The sequence below is a fragment of the Bubalus bubalis genome, chromosome 6, assembly GCF_019923935.1.
Source record: "Bubalus bubalis isolate 160015118507 breed Murrah chromosome 6, NDDB_SH_1, whole genome shotgun sequence".
NCBI lineage: Eukaryota > Metazoa > Chordata > Mammalia > Artiodactyla > Bovidae > Bubalus > Bubalus bubalis.
This window is the reverse complement of record NC_059162.1, coordinates 26,676,792-26,695,103: the sequence shown is the minus strand read 5'-3', so window position 1 is coordinate 26,695,103 and position 18,312 is coordinate 26,676,792. Positions and strand designations below refer to the sequence as shown.

At 46.7% G+C, this 18,312-nt stretch overlaps 1 protein-coding gene across 1 annotated transcript; it reads left to right on the top strand.

Moving 5' to 3' along the window:
* The first annotated feature begins 2,195 nt into the window (after positions 1-2,195).
* CD2 (CD2 molecule) lies at positions 2,196-16,744 on the top strand. Its single transcript, XM_006058688.4, has 5 exons — positions 2,196-2,348; positions 2,488-2,790; positions 7,494-7,727; positions 12,076-12,198; positions 15,971-16,744. The coding sequence occupies exons 1-5, from the start codon at positions 2,288-2,290 to the stop codon at positions 16,264-16,266; spliced, it is 1,017 nt and encodes a 338-aa protein (XP_006058750.3). The 5' UTR covers positions 2,196-2,287; the 3' UTR covers positions 16,267-16,744.
* The last annotated feature ends 1,568 nt before the right edge of the window (positions 16,745-18,312 follow it).

The following is an 18,312-nucleotide window of genomic DNA, read 5'->3' as shown; positions in this document are numbered from 1 at the left end:
TAGTTCATATCATGATTTAACAGATTTCCTCCTTTCAAATATTTAAATCATCTGCAGTTTTGAGTTATAAACAATTCTACAAGGTATAAATTTTAGCCAAGTCTTGTAAGTCTTTCATTAGTTCCTTAAGATAAAATCATCCTTGTGGACTTGCTAGGTCAAAATATGAATATTTTTGATGCTTCTAATTCATGCTGAGAAATTGTCCACCAGAAATTCTACATCTGCTTGTGTGTCTACTGTCCATATTCTAGAATGTCTGTTTTCCCCATCATCAACACTGTATATTTTCATTTTTAAATAAAAGATGAAAATACATCTACATTAACATTTACATTTCTTTGCTTATTAATAAGTCGACTCCATTTTCATAGGTTTATTCGATCATGCTTCTTTTTTGGTGAATAGTCCTTTGATGACCTTGACCCAGTTTAATATCAAGGTGTCTATCTTTTCTTTCTACATTTACATGAAAAATTTAATTTTGAGGATATTAACCTTTGTTATATATCATGCAAATAATTTGCCCCTTTCAGTACTTTGTCTCTTAAATTTCTTAGGGCTTTTCATGTACAAAGGTTTTAAATTTTACATGGATTTATTGATCCTTTTCTTTTTCAGTTTCTGTCCTTGAAGTCATGCTCCTTCAACATTCAGAATTAGGTGAGATGTCAGTGTTATGTGGCAACCTGGATGGGAGGGGAGTTTGGGGGAGAATGGATACATGTATATGTATGGCTGAGTCTTTGCTATTCAACTGAAACTATCATGACATTGTTAATCGGCTATACCCTAACACAAAATAAAACAATTAAAGTTTGAAGGAAAAAAAAAATTAAATGAGATGTGAGAGGAGCAGGATTGATTAATATTTCAGAGAGAACAGACATCTGCTCTCCATTTGTCCCATGAGAGCTTAGGAAAATTATCAGAAAGGCCAAGGCAGGGAGCACCATGGCCATTACCACGTGGTCTGGACCAGGACTTGGGAGGCTGTGGTTGGCGGCTGGCTAGTGGCTGAGCCACGTATAGGTAAGGGGCCTAGAGGTAAATCGTTTCTCAGGATCTGCATATGCTTTGGAACAGATGCGTCCTAAGTACCCTTCATTAAAAACAGTTTTTATTACAGAATGAATATGTTCACTATCAAAATTTCTAACTTCACCAAGGTTGATATAATAGTGAAAGTTTCCTTTTTGCCTCCTCCAAATCCAAGTCCTGAAAGGGATGTGCTGTGGAAAGTTTGGCATGAGTCTTTACAGATTTCTTCCCATGTCTACACTATTATAGTATAATACAATACAATATAATATATAATATGCTCTTAGAGCTACTTCATTCTATTTTAACTCAACCAATATTTCATCATATGAATATACCACAATTTTAGTTGTTTGAAAATTTTTATTACCAAAAAAGCTATAACAAATTTCCTTGGACAGAATTTTTGCACATTTATTCAAGCATTTTTGAAGGTTAGGCTTCTCAAATTAAAATTACTAGGTTAAATATATATATATATATTTTAAAGTTTAGTGGAAACTGCCAAAACCCATCCATGGGAAGTATACTTTATACTCCCTCAAGTATTATATGAAGGTTCCTGCTTCTCCCAACATTCCTGTCAATAATGTAAATCACTATCTTTTCTAATTTTACCAATTTGAATGTGAAGATGGTGTTTTATGACTTATATATATATAAAATAGCTATTATATATATATCTGTAGCATTAGATATCTTCCCATACATTTATTGACATTTTTTCTATAATGTATTTCTTCTATAATTTGCTTGTTTGTATTCTTTGTTGATTTTTAAAACCAAATTTCATTTGTCTTATTGATTGATAGGAATAATTTATGTATTTCAATAGTAATACTTTTTCATATATACTGCAGTAGAGGGCATAGAAGGCAGGCCATAAGGTTGAATCTGGCTCTTTGTTAACTAAAGGGTGATTCTGAGTGGCTTAGTCTGTTAGTTCCTCTTCTCTTTGACGAGCATAATAAAACCCACCCAAGGCTGCTGTGAGGATTAAAACATAATAAGAAGACACACTCACAAATATACCTGCTTTAGCAAAGAAGTACATCAGCCAGGTTGGTTTTCTGAATTGTATATGCTTATGTGTGAGTGTGTGTGTGTACGTCTGTTTTCTATGTTACCTAAAGAAGCAAAAAAGAGAGGCACGTGGTTAAGCTCACAGGGGGTGGATTCCACTGATGTTACTTGAGTTCCTTTTGCAAGAAGAACACAGAATCACAGAAGGAAACGATCCCCAAAGATGAACCTCGCATGTGAAATCTTAGCCAGCTTCCTTCTGATTTTCACTGTTCCCACCAAAGGTAAGTTGGTGTGAGGGTCTTCACTCTCACTGTTAGATGCTTCGTTGGAGACCCTAAACTGAGCATAGAAGTCAGAAAGGTCACAGCCCTGCTTTTCCTTGGTAGCGAGTCACCTCAGCCACTGTCTTGCTTTTTGTAGGTGAAGACCCTGAAAGCACTGTCGTCTGGGGTGCCCTGGATCATGACCTCAACCTGGACATTCCTGGTTTTCCAAGAAGTGATAAAGTGGCAGATATAAAATGGAACAGAAACAAAAACAAGATTGCACGAATAAAGAAAGATATGCCACTTCACAATGAAATGGACAAATATGATATGTTTACAAATGGAACTCTGAAAATTAAAACTCTGATGAGAAACGATAGTGGTCTCTATGAGGTAGAGATTTATGATTCAAATGGAGTAAACCTACTGAGCAAAAAATTTGATTTGAAGATTCAAGGTAAGTCTTTGACCCCTAAATTCCTCCATCTCAAAACGGGTGCTATTTAGCAAGCCAAAGAGTAGCATTTATGCAAGGTCCGCAGCCCAGACGTTGGTCTTGGGGAGCCCTAAGGGAAACCGAATGCATTCCTCCTGCCTCGATGCAAGCTCCAGTCTTGTGGGAGAGAGAGACGCCACAGCTAATAGACCCTCATGTCTGCACACTCCACCTCTCCAGAGGTGGTGGGGATGCTGATTTGAGTGAAGGATCTAGATTGACATGGCATTAATTAGGAGGAGGGGAATCAGTGGGCAGAAGGGGGAAAAGGTGACCATTTCAGGTGGATGATGAAGGATAAGCTATGAGGCTAGGAAGGGGAGGCTGATTGAAGGGCAGTGGGTCTTCTGTCCAGAGAGACAATTTCAAGCCCAGATGTCCTGAAGGAGTGTTGGTAAGGCAGGAAAGGGCTGGAAATAATGCATTAAAGGATGAATGGTTTCTAATCTGCTCAACATCAGCATGATCAAAGGTAGAAGGTGTTTTTACTGGTATCTGTAGAAAATACACAGGGTGTGGCTCCATATGTCTATGCGTTTACTGGGAGAGCAGTAGTAGCTATGGAAGATGAAAGATGGAAGACTAGGCAGGGAGCTGCTGCTTTAATCCAGGGGAAGCAGGAAGGGGCTGCTTGGTGAGTCTTAATTCAGGCTTCAGGTTGGAATCAGCTGAGGTACAGTAAAATTTACCAGTACTAAGTCGCATCCCAGATCAATTAAATCAGAGTTTCTTGGCTCAGAGCCTGGGCATTGTAGGCGCTAAACGCCCCAGGTGATTTTAAAGCACAGCTGAAGCTGATAACCAGTGGCCTAGACCAAAGGGTGCCTATAACATGCCTGAAGCTTGCTTACACTGAGGGTCATGTGTGGAAAAAGGATGAACAAAGTGGCTTGAGTTCGAGAGAGAGGGACGAGAAAGTAGAATTGAAATGACATTGAAGTTGCAAGTCCAGGGGTCACTTGGCAGGGCATAGATAACAATAGAAGAAGAAGCTGAACTTTGCTTGGAGAAGAAGATAGGAACCTGAGCCTGAACACAAGCCAGAGATTCAGTGAGCAAATAAGCATTTCTGTGCTTGACACAGGAAATGCTGCCAAAGGAAGGGCCCCCTCCTCCTACGTAAAGTCACCCTCCTGCCCTGCTCTTGAGCACGCGGATCTGGTAGCAGCCCCCACCCACAACAGTCACAGACATTGGCAGCCCCCCTGCAGATGACAACTTTCCACACCTAGTCCGGCACCAGAATACAGACTACAGCTCAGAAATGGGGTGAGATAGATGCAGCCAGAACGGGCCTCTGTTGTGGGCTCTGGGAACCACAGATGTCATAACTTTGGCCTGTTTCAAACTTGAGCTTCACATCATGTATCATTTAGTATTGCCTGGGTGATAATGGCTACCGGTGATGTGTGATGTGCTTCGCTACATGCTCTTACTTAAGGATCCCAACAATCCTGAGAGGTCTTTATTCCCTGATCAACTTTGAGGAAACAGGTAGTGGTCTGATGGGAGCAAAGTCAGGATCCAAACGCAAGTCTGGTTTTAGCAAGGATGGTGACATTCTGCCCTCACCCTGCCCCGACCCACCCCTACCCAATCAGCTTTATTGAGATATAACACACGTACCATAAAATTCACCCATTTAAAGTATATGATTCTATGGCTTGTAGTGTATTTACAGAGATGTACAACCAAACAGACAATCAATTTTAGAATGTTTTCACAACCTCAAAAATAAATTCTCACTCTTTTGCCAAAAGACAGAGATCTTTCCATGACACAACTTCCATCTTGTTGTGTGTGTATGTGTGTGTAAATGTTACAGAGCATGTCAATTTGTGATCCAGTCACCATTTCTTGCCACATGGCCTTGGGCAAATTCTCTATCTGCTCTGAGTCTGATTTTCATAATTATAACCCTATGGGGTATTCATGGGACAAGGCTTCAGGGCAACAGCTAACCGTAGGTGCGTCAGGCCCCTGGGACACAGTACCTGTGTCCTCAGTGCTAGAGTTCTCTCTGTTCCTTCAAGCTTCTCTATTTCCAATCTTGGTACCCACAACTCCTTAACGAGGGGGCTGCTGCCATTAGCTGAGGAAGTCCCCTTAAAAACAGATGTTAGTGGAGAAGGAGGTCGTCCTAGCAACCTGGAAATCAGAGCGCGCTCATCTATGAGCTGTACCCTCACTAGATACAATCATGCCTCTTGTACGAAGCTGTCTTACAGAGAGCATATGTACAAAGATATGCTTTCAAGTGGCTGCACATTGTTGGGTAGTTTATGTCAGTGAAATACTGGAAAGGATCTTAAAGTCCCCAGCAGTTAGAAACTTACTGATTAAATCCGAATGCGTGCATGCTCAGTCACTCAGTCCTTTCCTACTCTATGATCCCATGGGCTGCTAGGCTCCTCTGTCCATGGGATTTTCCCAGCAAGAATACTGGAACAGGTTGCCATTTCCTTCTCCACGGGATCTTCTTGACCTGGAGATGGAGCTTGCGTCTCCTGCGTTGGCAGGCGGATTCTTAACCACTGAGCCACCAGGGAAGCCCTTAAAATCAACAATATATCATTTAAAAAGATGGTGGACATGTATATTTATTGGTGTTCATAAAGTAAAGAATTTCATAATAGATCAGTAAAGGGAAAAAGGCAGACTAAAAAATCATATGATCCAATTTTATTTTTTAGAACATTATATATGGCATGTGTGCATAGAAAATATTTGTTAGATGCATTGAAACATTGATAATTATTGACTGCATGATAGAATTGCAAGTGATTTTTAATCTTTTTGAAACTTTTTTGATATTTTATCAATTTTTACAGTGATGTGATTTACTTGTATTTTTTTTTTACTTGTATTTTTAATTGGAGGATAATTGCTTTACAATATTGTGTTGTTTTCAACTGTACAACAACATGTAGATTTATAAATAGAAAAAAAAAAGGAGTATTTCCATTTTGAAAACACAAACAAACTCCTCAACTCAACCCCTAGAGCATGCACTGACCCTGTCTTGGTGTACGGGGATGTTTTTCCATCCTCTTCATTCGGGGTTGCACTGAATCTCTGGATGGGAAAACACTTAATTTCTGCATACCTATATTCTGGGACAGAAATGAAATTTGGCGAGAAAGTTCATGGGGAAGATATGATTGTTTGGGAGTCAGGGAGGGAGGAAATCATTAAGAAAAAAAAAAAAGGTATCCATCTGCATGATGAATGGAAGGCTGCTGAGAGAGAAAGATGGCAACTCTGAGGAAAGAAAGGGAAGGCAGGGTGAGAAAAAGGGCAGAATCTGGTCACAGCTCACAAGTGGTGGAGTATGATTTGAACCTGGTCCAAATGACACCAAGGCCAGGGCTTTTTCTTTCGTGACACAGCCTTCGAATATTATCATGTCAGAAAAGGACAGGCAGGGCGTGCGTGATCACAACAGCTACCACCAATATTGTCTGTGCTCAGCCGCTCAGTCGTGTCCAACTCTTTGCAACCCCATGGACTGAAGCCCAGCAGTCTCCTCTGTCCATGGAATTTTCCAGGCAAGAATACTAGAGTGGGGTGCCACTTCCTGCTCCAGGGGATCTTCCCTACCCAGGGTTCGAACCCCTGTCTCTTGTGCCTCCTGCATTGGCAGGTGGGTTCTTTACCACTGTGCCACCTGGGAAGCCTCACCACCAGTATTGCCAGAGCCCACCCATGTGCCAGGGCTTTGTCACCTGTCAGCCTTGCTGTGCAGGTGGGGAATGTCTTTCTTATCCTTATCTATGGGTGAGGACCAGTGAGGTGTGGGGAGTGGCCCAGCAGCTCTGGGAGGATGAAGAGGCTCTGTCTGTCCAGAGCTTGAACAGCACCACTGCTCCCAGGATCTGCTGGGGGAAGGAGGAGGGAGTTTCCATTTGTGACCAAGGCCCCAGGCTATACATGTACCAGTTTCTCAAGGGTCAGCTTCCCAGTTGCTCTTAAAGCATTTCTGCCAACCCTCCATCCCCAACAGACTACTGTGCCATGTGGGGATCGCGACATGGTAAACCTCTTAACTGTATGACTGAACTTGAATTTGGGAGGGTGAGCTCCTCTCCTGATTTGCCATTTATTAGTGGGTACCTTTGGACCATCCATTTAACCCTCCCAGACCCTTGGGCACTTCATCTATAAACAGGGAGAAAAACATCAGCCTCTCTGTTTGTTAGGATGAAATGATATCATATATGTGAAAGCATTTTAAGGTATAAAGAAAGAAAGTGAAGTTGCTCAGTCATGTCCAACTCTTTGCAACACCGTGGACTGTGGCCCACCAGGCTCCTCCATCCATGGAATTTTCTAGGCAAGAGTACTGGAGTGGGTTGCCATTTCCTTCTCTAGAAGATCTTCCCAACCCAGGGATCAAACCCAGGTCTCCCACATTGCAGGTAGACACTTGACCATCTGAGAATATGATGTATATTTTACTGATATATCTATAAATATCAGAAATAAATTTATTCTGAATGTGCTGTATAAATAACATAAAATAGAAATGATATTTTTAAAATTGCTAGGGATCTTTGAAATTGTTTCCTGGTCCCCAACTAACTCCATTTTCCCTCTCTAAATAGGTATATTTTTTACAATCAGTAAGTTGCCTGACTTAGGTTGGATCTTTCTTTTCTTTTCAGAGATGCTCTCAGGACCTGAAATTAACTGGATCTGTATCAACAGAACTGTGAGCTGCAAGGTAGAAAATGGAAGTGATCCTGAATTACAACTGTTTTTAAATGCGACCCGTGTCAGACAAGGTCGTCGGAAGCTCATCACCTTCACGTGGAACACCAAATGGAATAAAACATTCAAGTGCGAGGCGAGTAACCAGATTGATAAGAAAGTCAGCACAGAAATCGTCGTGTGTCCAGGTGCGTGGTGGGCACTGGTCAGGCGCCACAAGTTCATGTCACAGTCCAGTCTTTAAGGCCGAACAGGCAAGGACTGCTCCAGGGCATGGGTGCTTGGCCTGGGAGGCCGCTGTGGCTGAGGATGAGAACTGAAAACATCCCTCTTTCCCCTGGAAATCTCCAAGGGAAGGCTTAGAGGAGAGAGCGGTAGTGTTCCCTGTTTACCCATCTTGGGATTCTTCTCACAGAGCATGGTCTAACCTCAGGAAATTAAAAAGGTGCTCTCCTAGGAGAAAGAATTGCTGAGTTGAAGAGATAAAAGGAGCTGAAATGGTTATCTCATATAGACGGCCCCTTGCCAGAGAGGCAAACTGACTTGCCCATGGTCTCTCAGTTAGTCAGGGACGATGACTGTGACCCCAGGGCAATGATGGAGAAGGGAGCAAGGAAGATTCCTTGCTGGAGGGGTGATGGTCAGCACCTCCTATCAGAGGCAGGAGCAGAAAGGCTCCTTCTAGAAACCCAGGAAGTGAAGGACTTGGAGAGAGGAAAAGCTTGAGGCCAGGGAGGACTATGAACCCAGGTGGGCAATGCTCTTACTGCCTCAAAGCAGACAGCTCAGCACGCAAAGTTCTGAAATTTCAAGAGTCTAAGTTCTTTCCTGCTCCCCAACTTGACATGACCCCCAAAAGTAATTTTTGAAAGATGGCCTGCTCTGGCCTGGGAGACTGGGGTCTGGACTTCTAGTTTCGGTCTGTCTAAATATATCGGGATGGCCTGGACAGAGTCCCTTCCTCTTTCTGGGCTTCAGCCTCCTGGGCCACAAAGAAGATAAGCCCCGTGATCCCCAAGCATCTACTCATCTGATACTCCACGATTATCTTCCCAGTGCTGCCTGGTCAATCCCCTGAAAGGAAGCCGAGCGCGAAACAAAACAGGGATCTGGCCAGATTTCCTTAGTTTCTGTAGCAATTTTGGCTGGTCAGTGACCCTAGGAAGCAACCCTGAGCTGGTGTGAAGTCAGAAGTAAGACTTTAATATACACTTTGAATTAGTTATCAGTTGTGTAACAATCGACCCCGTATTTAGTGGCTTAAAACAGCAAACAGCGTTGAAGATAATAATCTCAAGTTTCTGTGAGATGTTGAATCTGGGACTGGCCTAGCTGATGGTTCTGGCTCAGAGTCATTCATGAAGCTATCATCAGGGTACCAGCAGGGGCTGCAGTCATGTCAGCCAGGTACAAGCTCTGCTGAGGGAGGAGCCACTTCCAAGTTTACTCACGTGCATTCCGCTGCCTCCCAGTATGGCAGCCCCTTCCCTCAGGGCAGCTTGAGAAACAGCAGCAGTAAGGGCCCAGCACAAAAGCCAGGCTCTTTGGTCTTTGTGTACTTGGTCTCAGGTCCCATCACTACTGCTGTGCTCTATTCATTCAGGAGCCACTCAGTAAGCCCGGCCCACATTTAATCAGAAGGGGTCACACACAGGTAGAAATCTCAGGAGGCAGGGCTCAATGGCGACCATCCTAGAGTCCACAAGTCACACGCTCAGACCAGCGTCACGTCACCTCCTATGAAATCTCTGACTCCCAGTCATCCCTCCCTGCCCCCCATCACTAAGGCACAGTGAGTGAGGTAGCCCCTCCTCAACTTCACAAGCTCTTATCCCCTTTCAGGATGCTCTTAATTAGAGTTGCCAGATTTAGCAAATTAAAAAAAAAAAAAAGTGTAAATATTTTTTTTGGTCACCCTGCATGGCATGCAGGATCTTAGTTCCCCAACCAGGAATCGACCCCACAACTCCTGCATTGGAAACACAGAGTCTTAACCACAGGATCAGCAGGGAAGTCCCTAAAAAGACAGTATAAGTGTGCTCCAAGTGTTGCAATGGGACACCCTTATACTAAATCATTATTCATTGTTTATTTCTAATTTAACTAGTCATCTCCTGTATTTTATCTGGTAATGCTACTCCATGTGTATTTTAACCAGATCCCAGCAGTATAAAAATGTGTGTGCATTAGGGATGGAGGAAGAGAGGAAGGGCTTTGAGGGGAGCTGGGGTTCGAAGACTGGAACCTTCCTGTCACCTCCCTGTGGTGCAGAGTTGGGGGAGCCAGGTGGGGGAAGGGGCACTAGAGAGATGGGAGGAATACCTAGGGCAAGCCTGGGGAGGACAAGGTTGCTCTTGAAGACCCTAAAGTGGATCTGGATGCATCACCCTAAAAGGCCAAGGCAGAGAGGAGCAATGACATGATTAACCACTTGGCTCAAAACAGATAAGCATGTACTTAAAATCAAAATAGTAGAAGGAGGGAGCCGGTTTAGATACGCAAAAGGACTCTACCACATGAATTCATGGGCATATCATCTCTGAGAGGGAGTGCAGAAAGGAGTGTGGCTGGATTTAGTGACTGAGGACATAGCTTTGCATGACAGCCACGTCTGAGACATGCTGGAACCTCCCCCACAGAAAGCACCCAGAGGCTGTGCTGGACAAATCTGTGAACAGACTGCGTAAGGCACACCTACATTCCCAAGTGTGCCCAGATAAGGGCACGCTTGTCCCGTCTGAAACCCTGAGGAGACAGGCTGGCAGCTGCATGGTTTAGCCCCGTGTTCCTCAACTGGTCCTAGGCTTGCCCTCAACCCCCCCAGGTCAGACCCTGGGAAGGCCTTGGCTGAGCCCAAGGTGGATTCTGATAGCCCTGGCCCTTCCTCCAAGCAGGCAGAACCTAAAGGGCCCTTCTGCCTTTCCCAGTCCAGTTTCACAGCAGGTTAGGATTATGCCTGCTTTTCTAATGGAAGCCCCTTCATCCACAGAGCCTAGAAAGTCTGTGTAACAGGCAAGCAAAGAATGGGTCAGAGAGAGAGACACTTAGGAAGAAAAGCAAGGATTAACAAACCACTGCAGCCTGAACACCTGTTTAGTTTGGTTTCTGAGCCTCTGGCTTGCTCCTGGGGCCCATCCTGGGCTTGACGGGTAACAGTATCTTCCCAAGAATGTTAGGCTGGAGAAGGGTTTCCTTGTGATGCTGGGCCGAGCTCTGTTCATTCTCAGGATGGACGAATCCCCTGAGCCCTGGCCCCAGCTGCTGACTCTGTGACTGCTATCGACTCACAAAGGGGCAGATGGCCCAGCATCCCTCTCAGGAAACAGCTCCCAGAAGTGCCAGTGCACGGAACTGTAGTCAGGGCAGGCTCCATCCTTGTGTGTAGTTTCACACTTTATAAAGCACTTTCACATCCATTATCTGATTGACTTCCAACAGCCACCTATAATGTAAATTCATTATCTCCATTTTTTCAAAGACAGGAAGAGGCTCAGAGAGGTGAAGTAACTGGCCAACGGTCACACAGCTCCTACCTAGAAAAGCCTGCACTCAAATCCATTTCTCTTACAGACATTGTTATCCTCATTGCATTACAGCAGCTGAAGGTCTGTGAGTTGAAGATCGAGTTCACTGCTGCAGCTAACTCACTGTGTGTCTGAGTTTCTCTCACAAGCCAGGGAAAATCTGGGAGAGGGTGCTGGCTTTGAGGTTAATAGCACCCCACTCCAGTACTCTTGCCTGGAAAATGGCTGCAGTCCATGGGGTCACGAAGAGTCGGACATGACTGAGCGACTTCACTTTCACTTTGCACTTTCATGCATTGGAGAAGGAAATGGCAACCCACTCCATTGTTCTTGCCTGGAGAATCCCAGGGACAGGAGAGCCTGATGGGCTGCCGTCTATGGGGTTGCACAGAGTCGGACACGACGGAAGTGACTTAGCAGCAGCAGCAGCAGCAGCAGCAGCAGCTGGGCTGGGCACATGAAACATGGATCCTGTCTTTGGAAAGTGCCTTGTCATGAGAGTGAGGAAAAAGCAATCATGATGTAGGAGGACAACCAGAGATGAAGCTGGATAAACAGTGCAGAAACATGAAGATGAGGGGCTGCTTAAAGGAACCACTCAGGAATGGATGCTGTGTGACCTCAGGCAACTCATCTTTCCTCTCTGGGTCTTGTGAGTGAAACCAGAGATTACACTAGATTTTCTCTAACCTCGTTCTCAGATCTAAACTTCTGTGACGTCCTCCTTGAGAGGGGACAGAGCCTTGGCTCACGAAGAATCAGGCATTTCTGGTCCAGAAGAACAGCTCTCAAAGGAGCCTTGTGAGAGGGCTTATTGTGAACCCTGCACTCCTTGAGGTATTGACCTTGTTCACCAGCCTCCATGAGCTTAGCCTCCGTAAGGCTGAGAAGTCCCATCAAACTCTTTCATCCTTAAGATGGGAGGCAGGAGTCCTTGAGTCCTTGGCCAGAGCAATGAAATGGCCCCTCTTCCCAGGACCTCCCATCCATGCCGCATCTGTTCCTCTTGCAGATGAAGGTCTGGATTTGTACCTCATCATTGGCATTTGTGTAGGAGGCACCGTCTTCCTCATCTTCGTGGCACTACTCATTTTCTACATCAGCAGGAGGAAAAAACAGAGCCGCAGGAGAGATGGTAAGCTCCCCCTTCTTCTGTCCCACCGCAGGCCCAGGTGAAATCCCCGTGGAAACAGCTCATGGGGCTGGCACCCAGAGTCTGGAAAGAAAAAACTGGAGATGGGTAGTTTCAGAATGTCAGGGCCTTCACCGGCAGTTACAGTTTGTTCCATTTTGTGGTTAGCTTGAATTTTGAAAAACAGATTCTCAGTGGTGACAATGGGGGAGATTTGAGAAGCTCAGTCCAGGTTGGCCTCACTGGAATCCACCACCCGAAGCTGACTCGGTGCAAAGCTGGGTGGACATGCTTTGAATGAGACATGTGTATCTATGTGGATAGAAAGATTAGCTTCAAAACACCATTTCTGTGAACCAACATCTTGTCTTCTCCTGAGGAGGGTGGCCAAGGTGGGTTCAGGACCAGTCTCCTAGGAACACAGGTAAAATTTCAGCACACTGGGGACTCACAGGAGCACATTTGTTCTAAAACTGGGTGTTTCTATTCCCTTTCCAATTCACTGTTCCAAGAGGAAGTGTCAGGGCTGTGAGTGTTTCTTCCTTGAACCAGTCCTTACAACCCACTAAGAATGAAAATGTTATGCTCGTGAGGAGCTGGCTCAAGGAGCATCCAGGCCACCCAAAGCAGTGTGTTCAGAAAATGATGTTTCTGTGGACACTGGGATGAGGGTGTTAGGGAGCGATGCTACATGTGGGTCCAGCAAGGGGTGTCCAGTCATCAGCAGGACGTGAGGCCAGGTGGATGGGTCCTCAGGTTCTCATAAGCTCACATTCACAGCAGGACTGGTCCCCCCATGTGGGGTCTCTCCCTGGAGTGGGCCTGGCACTCCCAGGCCAGCTGCCTCTGCAACCGCCCAAAGACCTAGCCTGCACCTCCCCAGGCAGTGGTGGCCTTGGGCCACCTTTGGATTTATCTTCCTTACTTTAGACGTCTTTCCTCAGGCCTCCCTCTGGCCACTGCTCCAGCATGGCCCCAAGCTCCCACCTCCCTCTCTCCTGCACCCACCACCCCCGTGGGTTAGTCCCATAAGCACACACGGTTTCCTTGGCCTTACTCAGGCAGTTTTCCATCCCCATTCCCCCTGCAAAGGCTCCTTCCCCACTGCTTAAGAGTCAAAGATCCCATGCTTGGACCTCACATGCCACCCGGTGGCAAAACAACTGCTCTCTCATGAGGCTGAAATGACCAACATGATGATCAACTCACGTTGACAAAGCAGTTGGCTGTGCCAGACCCTAATCTGTAATATGATGCTTTTTAAAAATGTATTTATTTTTAATTGGGGGTTAATTGCTTTACAGTATTGTGTTGGCTTCTGCCATATATCAACATGAATCAGCCATAGATTTACCCATGTCCCATCCCTCTTGAACCTCCCTCCCTATTTTGATGCTTTATATTCACTATCTCATCCAACTTTCTTCATGATCATATGAGACAGATTATATTCATTCAGGTGAAGTTTAAGTTCAGTGAGGTTAAATGCTTTGTCCCAAATTCTGTGGCCAGTAGGCTGAGTTAGGACAAGGGTAAGGTGAACAAGGATCCCCAGGTACAAAAGTTGAGGAGACCTCCACCCCCAGGGTTGACCCTGCCTTTGCACAGCCCCAGGCGTTAGGGCGTCCTTTGGTTTTGTGCCCTGGGTGGCTGTTTGCTTCATCTAGTCCAGGCCTAGTGCTGAGCAACCAGGAGATGCAGTGAGAGAGGAGCACACTGAGGCTGGAGGGATTCCATGCAGGCGTGGAGCAATGTGGGCTGTGGCTGGGTGTGGGCATGGGTGTGCTGGGGCCCACAGTCCTGCTCTGACTGTGGGCTGCACAGAGCTCTGATGACTTGCCTTGTCTGTCCAAGCCAACCAGAGGCATCAGCCCCTTGGCCATACCCCTCTCTTCCTCCCAGAACTCATGGGGCTCTTTGTCTGCATCTCTCTAGTGGCCCTGGGCCCTTACCAGAGACTGACATAGTGATTTGCAGTCCTGGTTTGTGCTGCTTGTTGACTTTAGGCTATCTAAGAGAGTGCTTGTGTCTGAGCCATCACAGGCACTTAGCAATGGTAACTAATACCCGGAAGATAGGGAATAAGTGTTCTAAAAACAAATGAACAAAACAGCGGGTGACCAGACTAGCAGTAAGCAAATGGCCAGCTCCAGCTTGCAGTCCAAGGATGGAAAAAGGCTTTCCCACGGCCCCATAGCTGGGACCTGGGGTTGGGGCTCAAAGTCCTCTGCATGGCCTCATGGCACCACCTCTGCCTCCTGAAGGCACCAAAGATGGCACAGAAGATATATTTTTCCCTTTCTGTGCATTTCACTTTTTGTGCTCATAGCACAGCAGCAGCTCCTCACCAAAACCCCAGCATTTGGCTTTGAGTCTTCATGTTCAGAGTCACCCACTCCCTGGATTTCCAGCAGTCAGAGGAGGGTGCTCGGGCTTTCCTGATGGCTCAGCTAGTAAAGAATCTGCCTGCAATGCGGGAGACCTGGGTTTGATCCCTGGGTTGGGAAGATCCCCTGGAGGAGGGAACGGCTATCCACTGCAGTATTCTGGACAGAAGAATTTCATGGGCTGTATAGTCCGTGGTGTCACAAAGAGTCAGACACGACTAGCAACTTTCACTTCACTTGTCACCTGAAGTCACAGGGTGGTGCTCAGAGAGGGCACGTGTTTCCTAACATACACCCCTGTACTGATGTGAGCAGCCATCCGCCCCGGGGAGGGATCCTCTTTCTAGCTTTCTAGAGAACACTGTGAGCATGACTTTGGGCACAGGGAAGGAAATACCTAACTTGTAGCCCAAAGGGGGCCAGAGGGGCCACCGGGGCCCTCCAAGCCTATGGCACCTGAGCATCCTCAGATTTCCTGTGTGACTTTAAAACAGCAAAGGAAAATTACATTTCTCTGAGTCGTAGGCCTGTCTTCACGGGTTGCCATCACAGAAAGCAGAAAATCCCAGAGAGGTGAGTGACCAGAGGAGGAATTTTTCTTCCAAGTCCAAGAGCATAGGGCTGGCTTATGAATTTCTGAGAAACTAATATGTTTCTAAGGACTAAACAGCCCTTTGCATATATCCCAACCCCTCGCCAGGATGTGGGTGAATTACAGAAGTGGGTGAAAGGTAGATCTCAGAGACCCATCTGAAGGCAGGTGGTTACTAACATCCTTTCTGACTGTGTGTTAGTTGCTCAGTCGTGTCCGGCTCTTTGTGTCCCCATGGACTGCGGCCTGCCAGGCTCCTCTGTCTGTGGGATTCTCTAGGCAGGAATGCTGGAGTGGGTTGCCATATCCTTCTCCAGGGGAGCTTCCTGACCCAGGGATCAAACCCAGGTCTCCCACACTACAGGAAGATTCTTTACCGTCTGAGCCACCAGGGAAGCCCCTCTCTGACTGCTACAGATCCTATTATAAGGGCTCTGACCCTGAGTGGTGCTACGGTGTGATGCCTGGGGTGACTTTGAGGCAGGGCTGGGGTCTGAGTGCCCTCTCTGCCCTCCGGAGATCCAGGCATCAAGTTCTCCAGCGGATTCCTTGCCTCTGACTCCCTGAGTTCTCTGAAGCCCTGGGCTGTCCCTCTATCTTGCTGGTGGGCCTTTCTGTCCTCCCCCTCAAGACCTGGAATCTCTGGCGAGGAGAGGTGGCTTCTGCCTTCTCATCGTATCCTCCCCAGAGCAGCTAGCATGCTGCGGTGTACACAGGAGGTGCACTCGGTATTGTTATGCCCATCCTGATTTTTGCCAAGAGAACTCTTCAGAGAACTCTTCTTTGATCCTTGCAGATGAGGAGCTGGAGATAAAAACACAGAGAGCGATCCTTGAGGAAAGAGGCCGAAAGCCTCAACAGACTCCAGTCTCAACTCCTGCAAATCCAGGCATGTCCCAAACTCCTCCAGTACCTGGCCATCGTTCTCAGCCCCCGACTCATCGTCCACGGGCTCTTGGCCCCCGTGTCCAGCCCCAGCAGAAGAGGCTTCCTCCGACACCAGGCACACAAGTTCAGCAGCAAAAAGGCCCTCCCCTCCCCAAGCCTCGCGTTCAAACGAAACCTCCCTGTGATGCCGAAGAAAACTCCTAACTCTGCCGCAGCTGTCCTCTTCCTCTCATCAAAAGAGATGAAAACCCGTCCTTTCCCATAAAAGGCACTGTGGAATTTCTCCACTCCGGGCGTGCACGCCCACACCTCCATCCTCCAGCAAGGCTGCTCTCCAAGCAGACCACGATCGCCTCCCCAGCCCGTGAGCCACAACCACGTGAGTCGGAGTCTGTGACTTCTAACGCAGCCACGCTGCCTGACGTCTGCAGTCTCTGGCCCCCTTCCCCAATCACCCCTTCTCCAGGAAGGGAAAAAACAATAAAAGTGCGCACACGAGTACTGGGTGATAGAGCACAGATTCCCTCTCAGAGCACGTGCCCATGTCAGATGTCAAGCAGTCACTGTGGCCGTGTCTTGTACAAGCAGCTTCCTGTTTGAGACGCTCTTGGTTTTCTTATGTGCCTGGTGGACACTTGCCCACTGTATTGGGAGTACCAGTGAAATAAAAGCCTTGACTTGACCCCAGGTGTCATCTAGTGCTGAATGGGAAAGAGGCTATTTGGTGCGGTATGAGAGCGCCACCAAATTTGGCCATCCCATTTCAACCAGTTCCCCTTCATCCCCCACCAGAACAACTGACATCCACTCCCCAGGTTCCAGGTGCAAAGCTGGACCCACGGCCTATTGGTAGATTTGTATAAGGAATTGAAATCTCTATGCACAAACTTCAGTAAGAAGCACCAGAAAACATAACCTCATTTGCAGTTTTACTTCCTTGGTTCTTCAGACAGTTTCATGGTGAAGCATCCTTGAAAAGAGGGGGATCCATAAAGACTGGAGGTTCCACGAGCCTGTCAGGCAACATGCAAAAGGAGCAGGCTGAGACACAACTCGGTGGAAGCAAACCCCAGGTCTTAAATAACCATGATTAAAAGGTCAGGCCCCACCCTCAGCTGGCAGTCATGCTAGTTGTACTTTGAGGGAAGTGGGGGAGAAAGAAAAAGAAAAAAGCAGTTTACAGTTAAGGTTCTAAAGCAATAGATGGTGAGAAGGCACCTGGTTGCAATGTTGGCACCGTGCTGTTTGCGGTCCCCTCCGCCCGCCTTCTCCCAGCCTCTTAGACTTGTTAAACCCTGTCAAGCTCTGGCAGGAAGCTCTGAGGTCTAAACCACAAAGTCTCTGTACATTCAGGACTTCCTGTGAGAGCTCGCAGAGGGTTGAGCTGCTCTTTTCTCTGAACCAGGCTTCTATTGTTTTAACACCCAGAGTTAGTTATTAAGAATAATGATGAATGAAAGCCCATTGCCTCCTGAAATTCTAACATGGAGTCTAGTCAAGTGACAGTCATCATGAGATCTACTAGGAAGAGAAAGGAAGAGAAAGAGAAAGGCCCCCCCACTTTCTCCTTCCTCGTTGCAGTCCTGTGCCATTCCATCAGCCATCCTGCCAGAATAACTCCTAACCCATTCCCTTCCTGAAGCCCTCCCCGGCCTTTCCAGCCCTGTGCTCTGCCTTTTTTCCACAATCTGTGGCATACATATGATACAGTGCCTATAACTATTCAATCTCTACATCACTTACTCATTCAACAAACATTTATTGAACTTGTACTACCTACCAGGCTCTGTGCTAAGTGCTAGAAACACAGAGGCATGCACATCTTTGCTTTCAAGGTGCTCAGGTTGGGGGAGGGGTGGACTAATTACAGGATAAATGTAACCGTGTGATAAGTCTAGGTTAGAGGCCAATACAGGAGCCCAGAGGAAGGACTTGGAATCTGGATTGGTTGGCAGGACTGGGCGACCCAGAAGGCTTCCCGGAGGAGGTGGCCTTTGAATTGAGTTGTAATAGTGTTCTTGCCTGGAGAATCCCAGGGACAGGGGAGCCTGGTGGGCTGCCGTCTGTGGGGTCGCACAGAGTCGGACACGACTGAAGTGACTTAGCAGCAGCAGCAGCAGCAGCAGAGTCGAAAGAACTGCTGAAGCAGAGGTGTAGAATTAGCCCTGTAGAGGGAGCAGCAGGGGCAATGCCCACGCTGACTATCTGTTGAGGTGAATGTTATTCCTTTATCTACTACTGTGTTTCATC